General features: G+C 38.9%; 1 protein-coding gene across 4 annotated transcripts in view; it reads right to left on the reverse strand.

Moving 5' to 3' along the window:
* The window catches only part of INTS8 (integrator complex subunit 8), a 54,884-nt gene that overhangs the window by 8,343 nt on the left and 26,837 nt on the right, over positions 1-19,704 (reverse strand). For all 4 annotated transcript variants that reach the window (XM_030303715.1, XM_030303717.1, XM_030303716.1 and 1 more), the window contains 9 exons: positions 15,604-15,805; positions 11,280-11,401; positions 6,614-6,798; positions 6,172-6,205; positions 4,875-4,931; positions 4,717-4,778; positions 2,016-2,134; positions 843-946; positions 26-76 (listed from right to left, as the gene is read on the reverse strand). In XM_030303715.1, coding sequence (XP_030159575.1) covers positions 26-76; positions 843-946; positions 2,016-2,134; positions 4,717-4,778; positions 4,875-4,931; positions 6,172-6,205; positions 6,614-6,798; positions 11,280-11,401; positions 15,604-15,805 — 936 coding nt within the window. The remainder of the gene's footprint in view (positions 1-25; positions 77-842; positions 947-2,015; positions 2,135-4,716; positions 4,779-4,874; positions 4,932-6,171; positions 6,206-6,613; positions 6,799-11,279; positions 11,402-15,603; positions 15,806-19,704) is intronic.

Below are 19,704 nucleotides of genomic sequence, written 5' to 3' on the forward strand. Positions count from 1 at the left end.
ATAAACCAACATATCATAAACTAACCTGTGTGTGGCAATTCAGCAAAGAACAGCATTTTATCATTCGTTTTATTACCTAGAAAAACAAATCCTGATTATTTTCAAAAACTAGTTAACACCAGTTGTAACCAATGCACTGCTCTGATGTGGAATGGCAACAGTGGCGAAAATTGTGTGTATGTGGGAACAGCAGGTATAGAAAACTCCGCTTTTTGCTCAATTTTGCTGTGAATCTAAAAATGCGCTGAAAAACAGAATTTTTAATTAAAAGTAACACATTACTAAAATATTTAAGATCTAATTTAAAAGCCACGTATTATAATCTACCATTTAATAGATTCTGATATTGATGGCATAAAACAGGAAAGAGCGACACGTATAAAAGAAAATGAAATAAATTTGAGATTTAGGAGATAGAATCACTATGTCTTAAAGGCTGAATGGATTTCAGTGGGAGCCATCAATAAAGAAAAGAGGATACTGAGGATTTGGGCTTGGTCAACTTAAATGGCTGAACAAGGCGTTTGGTATTTTGGCGTGTGTGTGTGTGTGTGTGTGTGTGTGTGTGTGTGTGTGTGTGTGTTTTCATGTATGTGAGAAAAGGGCATCAGGAGGGAGACTGTAAAGTAAAATGCTGAAATCAGTTTTGGACAGGTTGAATTTTAGGTGTTTTGAGAAATCAAAGCAGCAATGATCTATGGGCACTGGAAATATGGAGAGCAATCAGGTCTAGAGCATTCAATTTACCACATATATGGAAATGAATCAGCTCACCCAAAAGGGGCCTGGGAAAAAGGAACATGTAAAGGTAGACAAGAAAGAGAGCCCACGAGACAACTTACCTGGTCTGTATAAACATCAGGAGGCACAGCCTTATTGAAGAAATCAGAACACACGGCTCCTGCCTGTAGGTAATAGTGGAGAGCTGCCGAATACTGGTTTGTTGCTGAAGCAGAAGATAATAGAGAATGACCTAACATTAGACATAACGGCCAGAAAGACAAACATGGACTCTTTTGTGAAGAGCAGGGTATGATGTCAACTTCATGAGTTGACAAAAGCAGATTCAAACCACAGGGCTAGGGATAACACTTATCTGGGACAACACAGAAAAACCACATTTTTTAAAACTACTTTAAAAGAAGTAATATATTCCTTGCTTTCTAAAACTGATGAGCCAAAAATTTAGCACAGATTTCTTGTCAAACTTAGTACTGGAGGTATTTGTTTCCCAAATGCCCATACTAGAAACATACCTGAATTTTCTGACATAGTTTAGAATCAGTAAATCTATTTTAAACATAGATATTAAGATCTTAAGGGGCGCCTGGGTGGCGCAGTCGGTTAAGCGTCCGACTTCAGCCAGGTCACGATCTCGCGGTCCGTGAGTTCGAGCCCCGCGTCGGGCTCTGGGCTGATGGCTCAGAGCCTGGAGCCTGTTTCCGATTCTGTGTCTCCCTCTCTCTCTGCCCCTCCCCCGTTCATGCTCTGTCTCTCTCTGTCCCAAAAATAAATAAACGTTGAAAAAAAATCTTAAAAAAAAAAAAAGATCTTGATAACAAATTCTTTGGAGGGTCAGGATGAAAATGAGCATTAAAATTGGCAATTATCAGGGGCACCTAGGTGGCTCAGTCGGTGGAGCATTCGACTATTTTGGCTCAGGTCATCATCTCATGGTTCGTGGAAACAAGCCCCGTGTTGGGCTCTGCACTGAGTGTGGAGCCTGCGTGAATTCTCTCTTGCCCTCTCTCTCTCTGCCCTGCCCCTTCCCCACTCACACACACACACACTCTCTCAAAATAAATAAACTTAAAAAAAAAACGTAGTCAACATAAAAATTCGAAATATCTGAAGCAAAGGCACAATACAGAAAATGAATGTATAGCAATGTATCTAAGAAGAATAGACATCAAAAACAAGACCAGTTTAATAACTATTAGGAAAAATATGTATTTATTTTCACTTCTAAAAGTGCTACAAAAACAAAATGCAAAAGAACCATACATCTCACTTACCAAAATAAATGTCTGCCTGAATAATTAACCAGGAATGGTTGTTTGGACTTATACTGAGGGCATACCGAACTAGCTCTTTCACTGTGATTGCCACAGCTTCGAAGTCCACTGACTGGAGGCTTTAAAAAAAAAAAAAAAAGAAAGAAAGAAAAAAGACAACGAACGTTAATCTCTATTTTGCAACTTCAAATTCCATGCACATTTATTAAAAACAAAAAGAGTTAGCCAAAATTTAAGTGACCATAAATATAATGCCAATTATTAGTAAAAGTACTGTTTATTAAAACTATAACAGCTGAGTGCAGGAAGTATGAAAGCTTCACTTTTTATAAGAAGTTGAAAACAAATCTGATTTTTGTTTCCTTTTTTCCCCCCAAATGTCACTCTTAAAGGGCCTGAATACTAACAATACCATGCAGCCTCGAGTCCACCTTATGACTCCTAGGGAGAATAACAAAGTCCCCTGGATTAGAGGCTTCACTTGGCCCTCACAGGGTTGGGGGCTACCTGTGGCAAGTGTACCACTTGAGTATATTCAAGTGCCTGTAAAGAAGCAGAGGAGGGGAGGGAACGGGGCCAGCCGCTGTGAGCCTCATTAAACCTGGAAGTCCTGTGATACAGAATTAGAGGATGGAGCTGTAAGGAGAAAAGCCAGCCCAGCACACAAGAAACAAAGCTCATAGTGCCTATCTCCCGGAAGCAGTAAGGCATAGAGGTAGAGAACGTATGCTCTGGATTCAGACACATAAAAGGTTCAAGTCCTAGCTCTGTCGCTTACAAGGTGAGCTTGGACAAAGTCCTCCTGTTGCCCCAGAGTTAGATCTAACCATAATTCACCAATGTTCCCAGTGTAGTAGGAACAGAACTGTGGTATTATTAGCAAATACTCAATTATTCATTTACAGCTAAATGAGTTAAACTGGTTTGTGATTTTATAGAAATTTATGAAATGTTAACAAGAATTCGATCTACATATCAAACAACTGATCTTAACATAGTCATGCTCAATCCATACCATTCTCACACTATTCTTAGAGTTAATAAAAACTCGTGCTCAAGAGAAATACTTTTTCTTTTCAAACATTTAGTCACATTTTCTCTGTGTCAACTTACATTAAAGTAACTTTATCACGAAGGTAACAGTTAAGCCTATTACAAGCCAGTCCTTATAAACACCTACCTTGGAAACGTACTATTTTATTTAATCCTCATAAATCTGAGGTAGATACTCTTCTTACATCCATTTAATAAATGAGGAAACTAGCAAAGAAAGCAACTTATACAGGGTTTGATACCAGGTAAGTGAAGAAGAGGCTGGGACTCAAACTCCACCAATCTAGCTCAGAGCCTCTATGGTAAACTATTCTTTTGCCTCATTTATAAACACACACTGAAAATCAACCATTGGGATAAAGAAGCAACACCCCAGAGATGCTACCAACCATCAGTTAGGCAGAAGGATCTCTATCTGATTTTTGGACTGCTATGTAACATACTAAATATTACAGAAAAACCTGCAGTCAGAGAACCTGGCTGGCCCTGCCAGTAGAGCACGTGACTCTTCTCGTTTGTAAATTTGAGCCCCATCATGGGTGTAGAGATTACTTAAAAATGAAATCTTAAAAAGAAATCTGCAGTTACAATGTCATTTAGGATGCACATTTGCTTCTGGTGATCCTTTGGGAAACAAGCCTCAATATGAGGTCACTCACTCACTTTTGACCTTCCAAGCCTCTATAGGAGATGCACAACTGCTTTCAATCTCTAGGATTAAGATGAAAGCAAATTACTCTCATTCTATTGCCTGCTTATCTACCTACTAAAATCTTTTCTTCTTCAAAGATGCCACTAAGGGCAATAAAATAAGGCCTAGTCCTGCCCTTCAGGCACAAAGTCAAAAAAAAAAAAAATTGGGGGTAGGGAGGATAGAAAAATAACTTTTAGGAGGGAAGAAATGGGACTCTTGAATGAGAAGTTGCTATGTGTAGGAAAAGAAATATGTAAACGGTTTCTTCTTCCAGAAAAAGAACGTTTTCTTCTCCCCATATTACTGTGCTTTTCAGGAGATGAAAGAAAGAGGGAATATTTCTTAAAGTATCCAAGAACTTCTTAGTAACTAAAAGGGGTTGGGACCCTCTGACAGTCACAGTGTTAGAAGAGACCTACAAAGAATAATTATAAAGAAGTCATTTTCGGGACGCCTGGGTTAAACAGCCGACTCCTGGTTTTGGCTCAAGTCATGACCTCACAGTTCACCAATCCTGCATCAGGCTCCACACTGACCTGTGCTGACAGCACAGAGCCTGCTTGGGATTCTCCCTGCTCTCTGTCCCTCCCCCACATGCACACTATCTCTCAAAATAAACTTTTTTTATTGATGCCCTTTTCAAATAGATATTTATAAAAGAGGTAAGATGAAGGAACCCTAACAGAAGATCGTTTTTGCCTCGATGCTCTACTCTACCCACTGACAAGTCATCAGGACCACTTAGGGATCTTTTGTTCAACTTAAGGCTGGTGTACCTTAGCTCTTAGAGTTATGCCTTATTCATTTTTAAGAAATAATTACTGCAACAGAGAAATGAAGTTGGCTGTAGAATCCTTATAGATTGCAGCCTTTTAGTGAAATTATTCAAGATTATCTGTATCAGGATGATCTCTAAATACATAAAAAATAAATTCAAGCTATAATACTCCTTACTTCGGGATGGAGGATGGCCAAATAGAGATGTGTTCAGCTGTAATATCGTTCACAATGTCCTCCTAAAAAAAAAAAAAAAAAAAGTGATTTTTAAGTTGATTTTTTTTTTAAAGGAAATTTCTTTTGAAGATTTTTTAATGAAATTATGAAATACTGACCCGAACATTATGAAGTTTCACAAAGAGTGATAAAATAATAGTCAAAACCAAAGGTTCCTATGAGAAAGAAAATACAGAATCATTAAATATTATATATATTTAACATTCCTCCTGTCAACCTCAGGGATACCAAGGATTTTTTTTTTTTTTTTTTAATGTTTATTTTTGAGAGAGACAGTGTGAGCGGCGGTGGGGCAGAGAGAGGGGGAGACACAGAATCTGGAAGTAGGCTCCAGAACCTGAGCCAAAGTTAAATGCTTAACCAACTGAGCCCCTCCAGGTGCCCCCCCCCCCCAAAGTCAAAAGACTTTCTGTCAAAAGACTCTAGGGAGCCTGGGTGGCTCAGCCAGTTAAAAGTCCAACTTCAGCTCAGGTCTTGATCTCACGGTTCAGAAGTTCGAGCCCTGTATCAGGCTCTGTGCTGTCAGCACAGAGCCTGCTTCAGATTCTGTCTCCCTCTCTGCCTCTCCCCCACTTAGCCAGCATGCACACGCACTCACTCTCTCAAAAAGACATTTAAAAAAAGATTCTTTCACTTTTGAAATCTACCATCTGCTTTAGTTTAAAGCACACACTACAGGTCAACTTTATTTTTAATCTCATGAAAGAAGTCACAGCACACAATTACACAAAAATTAGCATATTTAGGTGACTGGCTTATGGTGCTCAACTCCTCAAATGACTTTTGAAATTGAGTAAATACATCTCTTTCCAATTAGTACTTCCAGCTAGCTCTAAAAAAATCAAACTTTTATTCCTTAAAATAATAAAGGATGGAATCTAGGTTATGCCAGTAAATAAGTGTAACATTAATCCTATCATCAAAAATTAAGGCTAGGCTTCACACATCCTGCCCTATTATGAAAACTTCCTTAAAATTAAAAAAATACCTCCTTTGGGGCACCTGGGTGCCTCAGTCAAGGGTCTGACTCTTGGTCTCAGCTCAGGTCATGATCTCACTGTTTCATGAGTTTGAGCCCCATGTCAGGCTCTGCTCTCACAGTGCAGAGCATGCTTGGGATTCTGTCTCCCTCTCTCTCTGCCCCTCCCCCACTCGTGCAGTCTGTCTCTCTCAAAACAAACTTAAAAAAAAAAAAACCTAATTATTCACTAACACATGTTAAGATAAATGCAAAATAAACCTCTCCATTTAGACCATCCCATTTTCAGAAATGATCACTGAAGATAATGAGCACATCATACAGAGAGAGCACTTCAACAACCAGCATTTAAGCACTCAATATTTTCAGTCATATTTTACAAAAATGAGAATTAGATAACTTTTAATAAAACTTACCCGTAATTTTTTGATAAAAGAAAGTAGTTCACTCCTACAAAAAACAAATTTTGTACATATTTACTATCAGAAATTAAAAAGAAAGTAAATTATAGGTGAAGGTTTATACCTAACTCTCCAATTCTGCATGTATGAAAGAGTATAACATTCTATTGTCATAATAACCTAATACAATTTCTTCTGTTTTAACCACATATGACTTCTTCAGTACTATGCAATCATAGACATCAACGACTTTGAACTCCAGTAGATATTAAATGGTTAACAATCTCTTAAAATAACATATAAATAAGAGGTATTTCCAAAGGTGGCCATGTTAGTCCATCAGAGATCAGCACCAGAGAACTCTTACACTGTCCATCTTTAGGATATACAAGGATAATGGTAGATGTTCTTGAAACAGTACAAACTGAGTACAAAAAATAAACTGACAGAAACGTACCGATACATTATACCTAATGTAGATTCCCTCTGCTTTATTAAACTAACTCTGCCATCATTTCCTCGTTTGTGTTGACTGGATACACTACAGATCTGAACAACAACTTCCCAAAGGTCTTTAGCAGTCCGTCTACTTTCTTTAGGGCCTGGAAGTTCTTTGCATGTAGCTGCTAAAAGCTGTCCAAGCTGTAACACGAAAAACAGAAAATACACAGAAGATAATCTGTAATATATGTGTAAGTTCTATTTTAAGGTGCACTTGAAGAAAGGATAGTGGCCCAAACATACCAACACGTATGTTATGCTATACCTTCCATTCAACCACGGAGGAATTTAGAGTTCACTGTCTAACAAACTGGAATCTGACTGGGGAAGAGGATGCTTTGGTTCTGCCATATTATAAAGCTCACTGTTTCCTTCAATAAAAGTCTAATCAGGGCAAAAACAAGTATAGTCTGATAAGAACAAAACTGAGACAATGCAAAGAGGTATGTGATTTATTAAGAGTATGTGTGGGAGGGGCACCTAGCTAGTAAATAGTATGATCCCACTTAAGAAGGGGGCAGGGTATGTGGTGTATGTAATGGGAAGTATATATACACACACAATGTTAACTGTGGTAAAAGCCCAGAGGTGCAATTAAAATAGTGCTTTAACTTTACACACACTGTAATCATTTAAAAAGAAGTTGTGGTGGGGGAGGTGGTGCAGCTGGGTGGCTCAGTCAGTTAAGCATCTGACTTGGGGTCGGGTCATGATCTCACAGTCTGTGAGTTCAAGCCCCACGTCAGGCTCTGTGCTGACAGCTCAGAGTCTGGAGCCTACTTCCGATTCTGCGTCTTATTCTCTCTCTGCCCCTTTCCCTCTTGTGCTCTCTCTCAAAAATAAATAAATGTAAAAAAAATTTTTTTTAATAAAAATAAATTTAAAAAATTCTTTTTTAATGAAAAAATAAGGGGAGAAATCTGGAAACTGAAGTTGGCAGGATAAGGGAATAAGATGCAGAACCACCTTTCTCTAAAAAAAATGGGAGCAATTGGAGATGGAGTTACTGATGTGAGGAAGAAGGAAGGAAGGACAGCTTACTGAAAGTGAATGATCTGAATAAAGGCGACTTTAAAAGGACAAAAATGCTGGAAGAACACACAAATAAAAGAGTGGAAGGGCTAAAAGCAAAAGGCAGAGAAAACACAGGCCCAAAATGCAGACGAAAAAAAACAGGCTTATGTCAAATTCAGTGTTTCTCTCTGTAAATTCAAACAAAAGAGGACCCCTCTATCTTTTGTTCATATTAACTCTTATACATCATTGCTCTTTTCAATAGTGAAGTGGCAAAGATCATTTCAAGTCCATCAGGAAAGCCCAGATCCCTAACTGGACCTAGAAAACATTCATAAGGAGGTCCCCATCACCTGAGGTAACTTCTTTAAGGAGGCAGCAGTATTATGACAAAGATGAAAACTGATACTTTTCCCTATTTTTTATAATAAAAAATTACAAACATGGAAAACTTGAAGAATTCAGTAATATCTGTATATTGGACTTACTGTGAATATTCTACTGTATTTACTTTATATACCTACATATGCTCTTTGTTAACTAATAAGCCGCAGACACCACACCTCATCCCTAAAGACTTTACTATGTATCTTCTAAGAGCTAGAAGATTCTCCTGCGTAACCATAACTCCATGATCACACCTAAGAAAATTTATAACACTTGTGCTTCCTAAAGGTAGTAAAAACAATATGAAAACCCTAGCTGTGCTATGGGAATGTGTTTTCTGTGCTGACAGCTCAGAGCTGCAGCCTGCTTCAGATTCTGTCTCCGGCTCTCTCTGCCCCTCCCCCATTGGTGCTCTGTCTCTAAAATAAATAAACATTAAAAAAAAAAACCACAAGAAAATTAAAAAAAAAAACATTTCATCTTGCATGCCTATTGAATACAAGTCTGCTCCACCAACTAAGACCACCATATATGCAGCTATTTACTGTAGTGCAGTACAGGGCTAGAGTAGCTCCTTGTCTCCATTCATTTTCTGTTGTTAAGAATCACATGCTTGGTTGAGGTCACTGCGCTAATTTACTTAAAAGTAAGAATTTTCAGAAGTTTTGGGCCCCAGGGGCATCTGGCCAGCTCAGAAAAAAACCTATGACTTGATCTCAGGGTCCTTGAGTTTGAGCCCCACACTGGGTATAGAGATTACTTTAAAAAAAAGAAAAGAAAAGGAAAGAAAAAAGTCTTAGGCCCCTCGAAGTCAACTGAATTCCACAAACATTCTTAAGCATCTACTATGTGTGGACATCAAATAAAGCACTGAGAATATAAAAAGTAACTGTCCTCAAGAAGCTCACTGTTCTATAAGAAGACAAGTGAAAAATAAATTATTACATAGTGTAAGTGCAACAAAAATATATGCCTCCCCAAAAGTAGCAGGACTACTTAGTAGCACAGTTCAAAGGTAACAAAGGAGAAAGTGATTTACTCCTTTGCAGAGAAAGAAATAAGGCTAAGCTTCCAAGAAACCACACCAACAGGCAAAAGTAGGAAGGGCATCCCGGCTAAGTGATTCACAGCACATGCTCAAGTGCAGAAGTAGAGAAAGCATCCTGCATAGAGAGCTGTGAGTAATGTGGAACCACGAGCACAGAACAGCAGGACAAGGAGGAAGAGAGAGCAAACAGAGGAAGAAGCACCTGCACCTTAAAAGGCCTTGGAGGCTACATTACAAACTTTGGTCTTTATCTGATGCTATTACTACTATTACCACCGAGCTCTGTAAATCCTGTGCATTTTCCGATATGCTAGCTACACTGCCTCCTATCCTGATCCAAAGGGGAGACTATACAGTTCTGTGTTATTTCAAAAGGTCATATTTTAGCTACATGTTTAAGATTTTTCCCTTTCCTTTTGTGATTACAGAATATTCAAATAAGTAAGAAAATAAAATGGAAAATAAACTGATTAAAACCACCTACTATTCCACTATCCAGAGATGGTAACTGTTAACATCCTTCTAAACTTTTCTCTATGCATATGTATATGTATTCCACGCCAAATTCCAAGTTTGGAAATTGCTCCAAATTATAGCATTTCCAAAACACGATCCCTTACTCTAGACCTCTTTCTCTGATTCCTTTTTCCCTGACATAAACAAGGGAGCACAGGGCCAAACTAGGAAAGGGGACACATAAACCCTAACCAGATAAGATGAAACACTTCAATGACTCTTCAGCAAGGTCACCACATATCCTTCCTCCTTTTGGGCGAGATCAGGAGGCTACAGAAAGCAGTGACATAACCCAGCCCAAGTTCAGGCAACTTCCAGCACAGTATCTCGTACCCTTCCACACTGCAGGCCCTGAAACACGCACCCAGCCCTGCTGGTGCACAGCCCCACAGAATTCATTGCTGAGAAAAGCAAAGAAAAGCTACTGTACGGTCCTAATGCTGAACAACAAGCTACGATCCTAAGTGGAAATTACTGTCTTCGAACGAAATGGTTCTTTCATCTGAGGGTTTAGCAAAGACCAAGACTACTGGGCATAATCAGACAAGTATCCCAGATAGGAGGAACTCACATTTCAGAAAATTCAGTGAAAAAACAGATCTAATCCAATGTCTAAAATTCCAAAGAGAAGGATGATTCAAGTTATGAGATAAATTTTGTGAACAATTATAGACAAGACAAAAAGGAGTAAAAACACAAAAGAAATCAGCAAATCTTCAAAGGGCTAAAATGAAATGATCTCAGTTTTTTAAAGGACATATAGGAAATTAGGAGGAAAAAACAAATAACCAAGACAAATGTAAAACAAGGAGTCTTGCAAGAGTTCTCAGATAACCACTGACTGAAAAGACTATGTACTAAAGGTAAGAGGAGATAAACATAAAGCATACAAGCAATAAGGAAATCTGAAAAACCAAACGTACACACAAAGAAATGTTAAACCACTACATGGTTTTTTTTGTTTTTTGTTTGTTTTGTTTTGTTTTAACTGAAGACCAGAAAGGGAGAAAAGTCCACTGCTTGTTCAGGTACACATAATATTAACACATGACAAACACAGTCTTAGGGAAAAATTCAAGTTTCTGTTTTTATTTTCTCCATCCAGAAACATTTTCAGCTGCACAAGAGAGATATAATTAAGAAAGGTGACTAAACAACTCACCACCAATTCACTGAATGGATTCTTTCATTTGGGTGTAATTACTAACAAACATTTACATGACCAAGGACCACGCACAAATCGAGAGGAGGAAATAAGCTCTAAGGAAGGGTCAGGTGCTCAGATGGAAAAAAGCTGGAAGTGCACCCCTCACATGCAGGTACACCCATGTATGCCAGAGGTTAACACTAGAGTTTGATTATACTGATCAAAACAAGAAAAGAGAACTAACCTCTCACTAGCTTACGGTTATACCAAAATGTCCGTTAACTAATTTTTGTTTGCATTCTCATGAACTACTGGATAATGAAAAAAATATCAGAGGGCAAACCCAAGCACCCAAATTATCTCAAACTATACTTTTAACCACACACCAACAAACATTTGTCCCATCTTCCATTGTATCATAGAAATTGGACAAGTTCCCTTAGTATAGATCTAAAGAAACAGGTACAATGATCTCATCCTAATAATCCTTTTAGATTAAACACAAATTACCTTTACATATGGATTACTCTGAAGCAGAAATGCGGGAACTTGCAGTGTAAGGTATTCATTTTCCCTCCAGTTTAACATAAAAGCAACACATTCCTCAGCTATAACTTGACGAAGAGGAATATCTAAAAAGACAAAGAAAATAGTTGGAATTACCATCATAACATTAAAACAGAACAAAGCAAACATGTACTCAGATTTCAGCTGAACAAATTAAAAACAACAGTTACAGATGAAACAACAGAAAAATTCTAATGTTTTATATTTTTCTTTAGAAAGTTAAGGTTTCTCAGGGTGCCTGCGTGGTTCAGTCAGTTAAGCATCTGACTTTGCCTCAGGTCAGAGTTTGAGGCCTGTGTGGGATTTTGTGCTGACAGCTCAGAGCCGGGAGCCTGCTTCAGATTCTGTGTCTCCCCTCTCTGTGGGGAGGCCCTCCCCCACTCTCTCTCTCTCTCTCAAAAATAAATAAACGTTAAAAATTTTTTTTGAAAAGTTAAGTTTTCCCAACAACAGACTGCATGGTCCCTACTATTTACTAATTAACAAACTCACCTACTAAGAATACTTTACACTCTTTTGTGGAAGTCCGCGTTACCTGTCCTCTATAAAATTTATAACCCAAATGAGCAGAGAACACACAAAACAAGTACGATGGTACAGTATAAACTTTTAGCACATTTAGAGCACAGAAATAGCTATACCATATAATAAAACTAACAAATCTGAGTGAATGTATCATTTTAAATATTTCTTCTGATTAAAATGTAATAATAAGCATTCTATGAAAAAAAGCATTACTTTTTTTTTTTTAATTTTTTTTTCAACATTTATTTATTTTTGGGACAGAGAGAGACAGAGCATGAACGGGGGAGGGGCAGAGAGAGAGGGAGACACAGAATCAGAAACAGGCTCCAGGCTCTGAGCCATCAGCCCAGAGCCTGACGCGGGGCTCGAACTCACGGACCGCGAGATCGTGACCTGGCTGAAGTCGGACGCTTAACCGACTGCGCCACCCAGGCGCCCCTGAAGTCATTTACTTTCAAAAAATATTTACTGTACCAAAAACATTTTTAGTTTTCAATTTTTTTAACATCTATTTTTGTGAAAGAAAGAGCACACGCGTGCACACATGGGGGAGTAGCAGAGAGAGGGAGACAAAGGATCTGAAGCGGACCCAGCACTGTGAGCAAAGAGCCAGATGTGGGGCTTAAAGTCACGAACCTTGAGATCATGACCTGGGCCGAAATCAAGAATCAGCTGCTTAACCGACTAAGCCACCCAGGCACCCCAGAAGCAATTTTAAGCAAAAAGTAATGAGAAAAAAAAAAAAAAATCACTCAGAACTTTTGGACCAAAAAAAAAAAATAAAAAAAGTTTCGCACATCGTTTCCTTTGAAATAAATAAATATACCTTAGTATTAAATATGTTGCAAATTTTTGTAGCTCAAAGTATATAATATTCAGGTTTAAACATACTTCAGCAAAAAGAAAAATCCCACAGAATGCTAAATAACAACGTTCACTTGAAATAGGGAGAGCTATTAAACTTCTTAAGTAAATATATTTTGTTTAGTCTTTCTAAAAAAGAAAAAAAAAAACTGCCTATGGCTATTTGTTTATATCTCACCTTACCCAAAAGAGGATTTGCAACAACAAAGACAGGCATAGGAACACAGCAAAACAAAATATACTATTTGCATCACCTTCAAGAACAAAGACAGAAGTGAAACTGGTATCTCCAACACATGCATGTCATTGAGTTCTTTACATTTTGCCAAAGGCAGACCACACAGCATTTGACTCCAAGGCTTCATTTATTCACCCACATTCCCCATTAATAATACAGCAATGGTTTGGATTTTTTGTTAATTTTAATTTTTTTCAATCTTTTTTTCTTTTTTTCCATAAAGTGTATTTTGAGAGAGAGAGCATCAGCAAGGGAGGGGCAGAGAGGGGAGACAGAATCCCAAGTAGGTTCCATGCTACCAGCGCAGAGTCCCATGCAGGGCTTGATCTCAATGACCGTGAGATCAGACTTGACCCGAAACCAAGTGTTGGAAGCTTAACCAACTGAGTCACCTAGACGCCCTTAATTTTTTTTTTTTTTTTTTTTTTTTTTTGAGAGAGAGAGAGAACAACTGCACCCGTGTGCAGGGGAAGGGCAGAAGGAGAGAGAGAATGTTAGCAGGCTCCACACCCAGCATGGAGCCCGATAGGGGGTTCAATCCCATGAACCATGAGATCATGACTTGAGCTGAAATCAGACACTTAACGAACTGAGCCCCCAGGTGCCCTTTTTTATTTAATTTTTTGAGGGAGCATGAGTGGGGGAGGGTACAGCAACAATTCTTAAAGATAAATCAGAATCTAGGGAGAATTCGGATACAGCCTGAGAAGCAATGATTTGGAGATTAAACTTCCCTTTAAGCATCTGCAATATACAATTCATCATTATCTCTACCAGGCCTAGAATTCAAATTTGCTGAAATCCAAGGAACATAACTAAGACACGTGTCTCAACACAAAGTTACCTTTTAGTACAAAGTATTAAAAGTTAGGGAATTTCTCCCAAAAGACATCAGTGGTTTTAGAATAATTAATCTAAATAATTAATTTAGAAGAAGTAGCCCTTATTTATAAATGAAGGTTGGATTTGTTGTCAATGAAGACCACTTCCTCTTCCTTTGGATGCCTGGGTGGCTCAGTGTTAAGTGTCCAACTTCAGCTCAGGTCATGATCTCATTGTTCATGAGTTCGAGCCCCACATAAAGGACTGCTTGTCGCTGTAAACATGGAGCCTGCTTTGGATCCTCTGTCCCCCTCCCTGTGCCCACCCCCTCCCTCATGCTCTCTCAAAAACAAACACACACACACAAAAAGATCACTTCCTGTTCCTGATAGTAGAGCCAGACCAAGCCACGTTAACACCCTCTGTCTTTTACAGAGCGTATGCATTTAATTTGATCAAAATCAGCCCAGTATCACCAGGGAACAATTTTTTTTCCCTAAAAAGAGAGGGAGGAGATGATGGCAGATAACACCTTTTTGCACCCCTCCCTTATCCTGACCCATGGTTGTAATTTCTGCTAGAAATCAGAATGTATTAACAATTAACTTACTCCAAAAGACCCAAGAGGGCCAGTGGCCATTTGTGCTTTGACACATTACTAGCACCTTCTGTTACACTTCAATTTTACTGCTTACAGCTTTAAATGTGTATAGTATGATTTAATTACTCTAAAACATGTAAAATTAAGAAACTACTTTAAGATTTACATACAACAGAGATAATTTTTATGATAAGCCCTTTTCTTTTTTTAAAATTTTTTTTTTCTTTTTTTCAACGTTTTTATTTATTTTTGGGACAGAGACAGAGCATGAACGGGGGAGGGGCAGAGAGAGAGGGAGACACAGAATCGAAAACAGGCTCCAGGCTCTGAGCCATCAGCCCAGAGCCTGACGCGGGGCTCGAACTCACGGACCGCGAGATCGTGACCTGGCTGAAGTCGGACGCTTAACCGACTGCGCCACCCAGGCGCCCCGATAAGCCCTTTTCATAATGGCATATTTATACTGAGAACTGGACACACAAGGTTTGTTCCTGAAGTGACAATTGAGTTCCTGACCCAGTGGCAACCATTCTGATTATTTCTATGATAGAAATGAGGAATTAAACTTTCAATCTGTACTTTCAATGACATTTTGATTCTTTAACAAAGTATCTTAAAACTGCAATATAATTTTGTAATGTGTTGAACAGTGTCCCCTCAAAATTCATTTCCACCTAAGACCTCAGAGTTTCCTCACTTGACAACAGGACCTTCACATATCTACTTAGTTAAGATGAAATCATACTGAATTAGCACACACCCTAAATCCAATAACTGGTGCCTTTATAAGACACACACACACTCACACTCTCACTCCCTGAGAAGGCCACGTAACAAAGGAGGCAGAGATGGGAGTGAATAAAAGATTGCTGGGAGCCACCTGAAGCTAGAAGGCTTCTTCCCCAGAGCCTTCAGAGGGAGCATGGCCATGCTGACACCTTGATTTCAGATCTCTGGCCTTCAAAAGTATAAGAGGATAAATTTCTGCTGTTTTCATCATCTAGCTTGTGGTACTTTGTTATGGAAATTCTTGGAAATGAATAGTTTCCTACATTATCCTCAATGTTCTCAAGTGAACTCCACGTCAGATTTCTGTTTTAGGAGAGAGGTAACTTTTTTATAGATGGCAAAAAGTCAAGCAAATGTTTTTTTTTAGATTCTTCCCCACAATTACCTGAGTACTGTATTTCTGAACTTTGGCTTTGTGAAAGTCTTACCAGGAAGCCTCATTTCCAGATATCCTCGCACCCTACTAATAAGATCAGAAGGAGGTCTCTCTCCTGATTGCCCTGTTCCAGCTTCATGCGTATGAATATCCAAAAGCAGCATCTCATTCAGCATGACCTGACGGAGTTTTGGCGAGAACTCTGTTACCAACTCCAAACAAGCAGCAAACAACTGTTTGGCGTGGGAAAAGTCCTAGAGAAAGAAAGAAATCACTGGATTGCTTTTCCTCTGGAATCGAAAAATGTGCATCTTTATGAGAACGGAGCAAAGAGGAGGATTAATTTAAATGGTTAACACCGGATGTCTTGGAAAGAGGCCAGATTATCTTTATCATCTGTGTCACTGATTTATTCCAATACTTAATTCTTTTGTAGTCTAAAAAAAATCCGTGGAATTTAAGAAACAAAACAGATGAACACAGGGGAAGCGAAGGAAAAATAAGATAAAAACAGAGAGGGAGGCAAACCATACGAGACTCTTAAATACAGAGAACAAACTGAAGGTTGCTGGAAGGGAGGTAGGCAGGGGATGGGTTAAATGGGTGATGGGGATTAAGGAAGGCACTTGCTGGGATGAAGAACATCTGGGGTTATATGGAAGTGATGAATCACTGGGTTCTACTCCTGAAACCAATACTATACGTGAGCCTAGGGGATACGACATTGCTCAATGCCCTCTTAAAAAGTTTTATATAATATTCACTTCCTGATATAAGTGGTATGTTAACTAATTTGAATTTAAATAATTTTTTAAAAATATCCAATAAACAGCATAAAAATATGCTGTATTATCAAACTAGTTTTATATAAATGGTAAAACCAAAAAAACTTTCACATAATTATATACACATCACATACATACGTTTTACATAAGCTACACATATTACATATACATAATGTATATTATACACCTATATGCCTATCTTATACATACGAGCCATACATGTTATATACATACATAGAATACACATAAATTATACATCTTCTATACATACATATACACAAAATCCATATAGATTCCATGACAAGTACCCTTCTATACCTAACCTATTAAGAATTGGATCTTATACTCTTCAACAAGGTTTTACATTCTAGAAAATTTTTTTAATGTTTATTTTTGAAAGAGAGAGCATGAATGGGGAGGGGCAGAGACAGAGGGAGACACAGAATCTAAAGTAGGCTCCAGGCTCTGAGCTGTCAGCACAGAGCCCAATGCTCGAACCCACAAACCGGGAGATGATGACCTGAGCCAAAGTCAGATGTTTCTCTGACTGAGCCACCCGGGCGCCCCAACAAGGTTTTACATTCTAAAATCTCTGTACACGACCTTAGTCCACATAATTGACTAATAAATCAAACTCACTACAATCCAATCCCTTTCTTACACGTCCGCTTCTAATTTTTCCGAAGAGCAGTCTTTGTTCGTTCTCTCTCCCTCCCCACAGTTGTCTCCTTTACTCCTACCCCCATCACGATGGAGAAATAGCTCCCACTAAACAAAGACCTTCTAACTGTTCAACTGACTAAACACTCTTTAGTTATCTTACAGAACCCAGGGGCTGCATCCCCGTGCTGCCCACTCCCTTGTGCCTGACATTCTCTCTATTCCCCTGGCTATCACGACTCCACCTGTGTCTGGTCCTCATACCCATCCTGCCACTGTTTCTGGGACACAATGTCGTATCCCCTAGGCTCTGTATATTCTCCCTGGGTGATCTCTGATGTCTCCCAAATCTCTATATCTAGCCCAGACCATTTCCCAAGCTTCAGGCTGTTTCCAACTGCAGGCCCAAACTAAACATTTTAAAATGGATAATCAGTCCTTCAAAAATGTTTTTCTACATATTCACAAGCTGGCAGAAACCTAAGCAGAAATCTGAACATCTCTCTCCATTCTTTTCTCCCTCTTGCCTTCCACAGCACATGAGGAAACAATCAATTCTAGATTTTACCTTCTTAACGTCTGTCTGTTCACTTCTACCCTTTCTTTTTTTTTTATTTATTTTTTTAACGTTTATTTTTGAGACAGAGACAGAGCATGAACGGGGGAAGGTCGGAGAGAGAGGGAGACACAGAATCTGAAACAGGCTCCAGGCTCTGAGCAGTCAGCACAGAGCCCGACGTGGGGCTTGAACTCACATACCGCGAGATTGTGACCTGAGCCGAAGTCGGACGCTCAACCAACTGAGCCACCCAGGCGCCCCCGCTTCTACCCTTTCTAACACTTGTGCCACTAACTAGCTGTGTGACCTCAATTTATTACCTTTGAGTCTCTGATTTTTCACCTATAAAACTGAGCTAACACCTTCTACACAGTTGTGTGTGTGACCAATAAGTCAAAGAATAAATATATAAGAAAACTGCAGAACAGTTTCCATGCTCAATAAATGTTAGTTATTTTAGGGGTGGAAGGAGAAAAGGGGCTAATGGCATGCCCCATTATATATTATTGAAACAATAATTTAGATATAGTGGGTTCAAATGTATTAAAATCAATTTTGTACTTCTAAAAATGTGGCTACAAGAAAATCATAAATTACATATGTGGCTTGCATGGTACTTCCACTGGACAGTACTGGTCTAGAAATACTGCTCAAACTTTAGCATGCCTCAGAAATTACCTGGAGGGCTTATTAAAACAAACTGCTGTGCCTCATCCGCAGTTTCTGATTCAGTAGGTCTAAGTGGGGTCCAACATTTTGCGTTTCTAACAAGTTCCCAAATATAGCCAATGCTGCTGGTGTGGGGGGTCAGACTTTGAGAACCTCTGGTTTACAGCACTATCTACAAAAGGTTCTTTGCTCAATGCCCTCTTAAAAAGTTTTATATAATATTCACTTCCTGATATAAATTTTTAAGCTTAGAAGTAATTTTGGAGGGATGCCTGGGTGGTTCAGTCATTTAAGCATCCATCTCTTGATTTTGGCTCATGATCTCACGGTTCATGGGATCAAGCCCCGTATCGGGCTCCTCGCCAGCAGCTCAGAACTTGCTTGGAATTCTCTCTCTCTGCCCCAACGCCGTACACATGCACTCTCCTGTTGTCTCACAAAATAAACTTTAGAAAATAATAATAAATAAAAAGCATTGTTTTAGGAAGAGTTTAAGGAGATGCTAAAGTGTAGTGCAAATACTTTTTGAATAATGAACTACATTATTTTTATTTTAAAATATACATGCCTAGGGGCGCCTGGGTGGCTCAGTCGGTTAAGCATCCGACTTCAGCTCAGGTCACGATCTCGCGGTCCGTGGGTTCGAGCCCCGCGTCGGGCTCTGGGCTGATGGCTCAGAGCCTGGAGCCTGCTTCCGGTTCTGTGTCTCCCTCTCTCTCTGCCCCTCCCCCGTTCGTGCTCTGTCTCTCTCTGTCTCAAAAATAAATAAACGTTAAAAAAAAAATTAAAAATAAAATAAAATAAAATATACATGCCTTTAGAGATAGATCTAACAAAATACATGCAAGATTTGTACGCTGAAAATTACCAAACTTAACAAGATAAGGACATAAATAAATAGAGGCCTAAATAAATGAAGACCTATACCAAGTTCATGGACTGAAAGACATAATATTGTTATCAATTGTATCCAAATTGATTTATAGATTCATTGCAATCTGAATCAAAATCCCAGCAGGCTTTTTTTTTTTTTCCCAGTAAATACTGAAAAGCTGATTCTAAAATTTATATTAAAAAAGCCAAGGGGAGGGGCGCCTGGGTGGCGCAGTCGGTTAAGCGTCCGACTTCAGCCAGGCCACGATCTCGCGGTCCGTGAGTTCGAGCCCCGCGTCAGGCTCTGGGCGGATGGCTCGGAGCCTGGAGCCTGTTTCTGATTCTGTGTCTCCCTCTCTCTCTGCCCCTCCCCCGTTCATGCTCTGTCTCTCTCTGTCCCAAAAATAAATAAACGTTGAAAAAAAAAATTTAAAAAAAAAAGAAAAAAAAAAAAGCCAAGGGGAGGGGCACTTGGCTGGCTCAGTTGGTAGAACATGCCAATCTTCATCTCAAGGTTATAAATTTAAGCCCCACATTTGGTGTAGAGTTTACTTAAATAAAATCTTAAAAATAAGTAAGAAAGCAAAAGACCTAGACTAGCCAAAAT

The sequence above is a fragment of the Lynx canadensis genome, chromosome F2 (assembly GCF_007474595.2).
Source record: "Lynx canadensis isolate LIC74 chromosome F2, mLynCan4.pri.v2, whole genome shotgun sequence".
NCBI lineage: Eukaryota > Metazoa > Chordata > Mammalia > Carnivora > Felidae > Lynx > Lynx canadensis.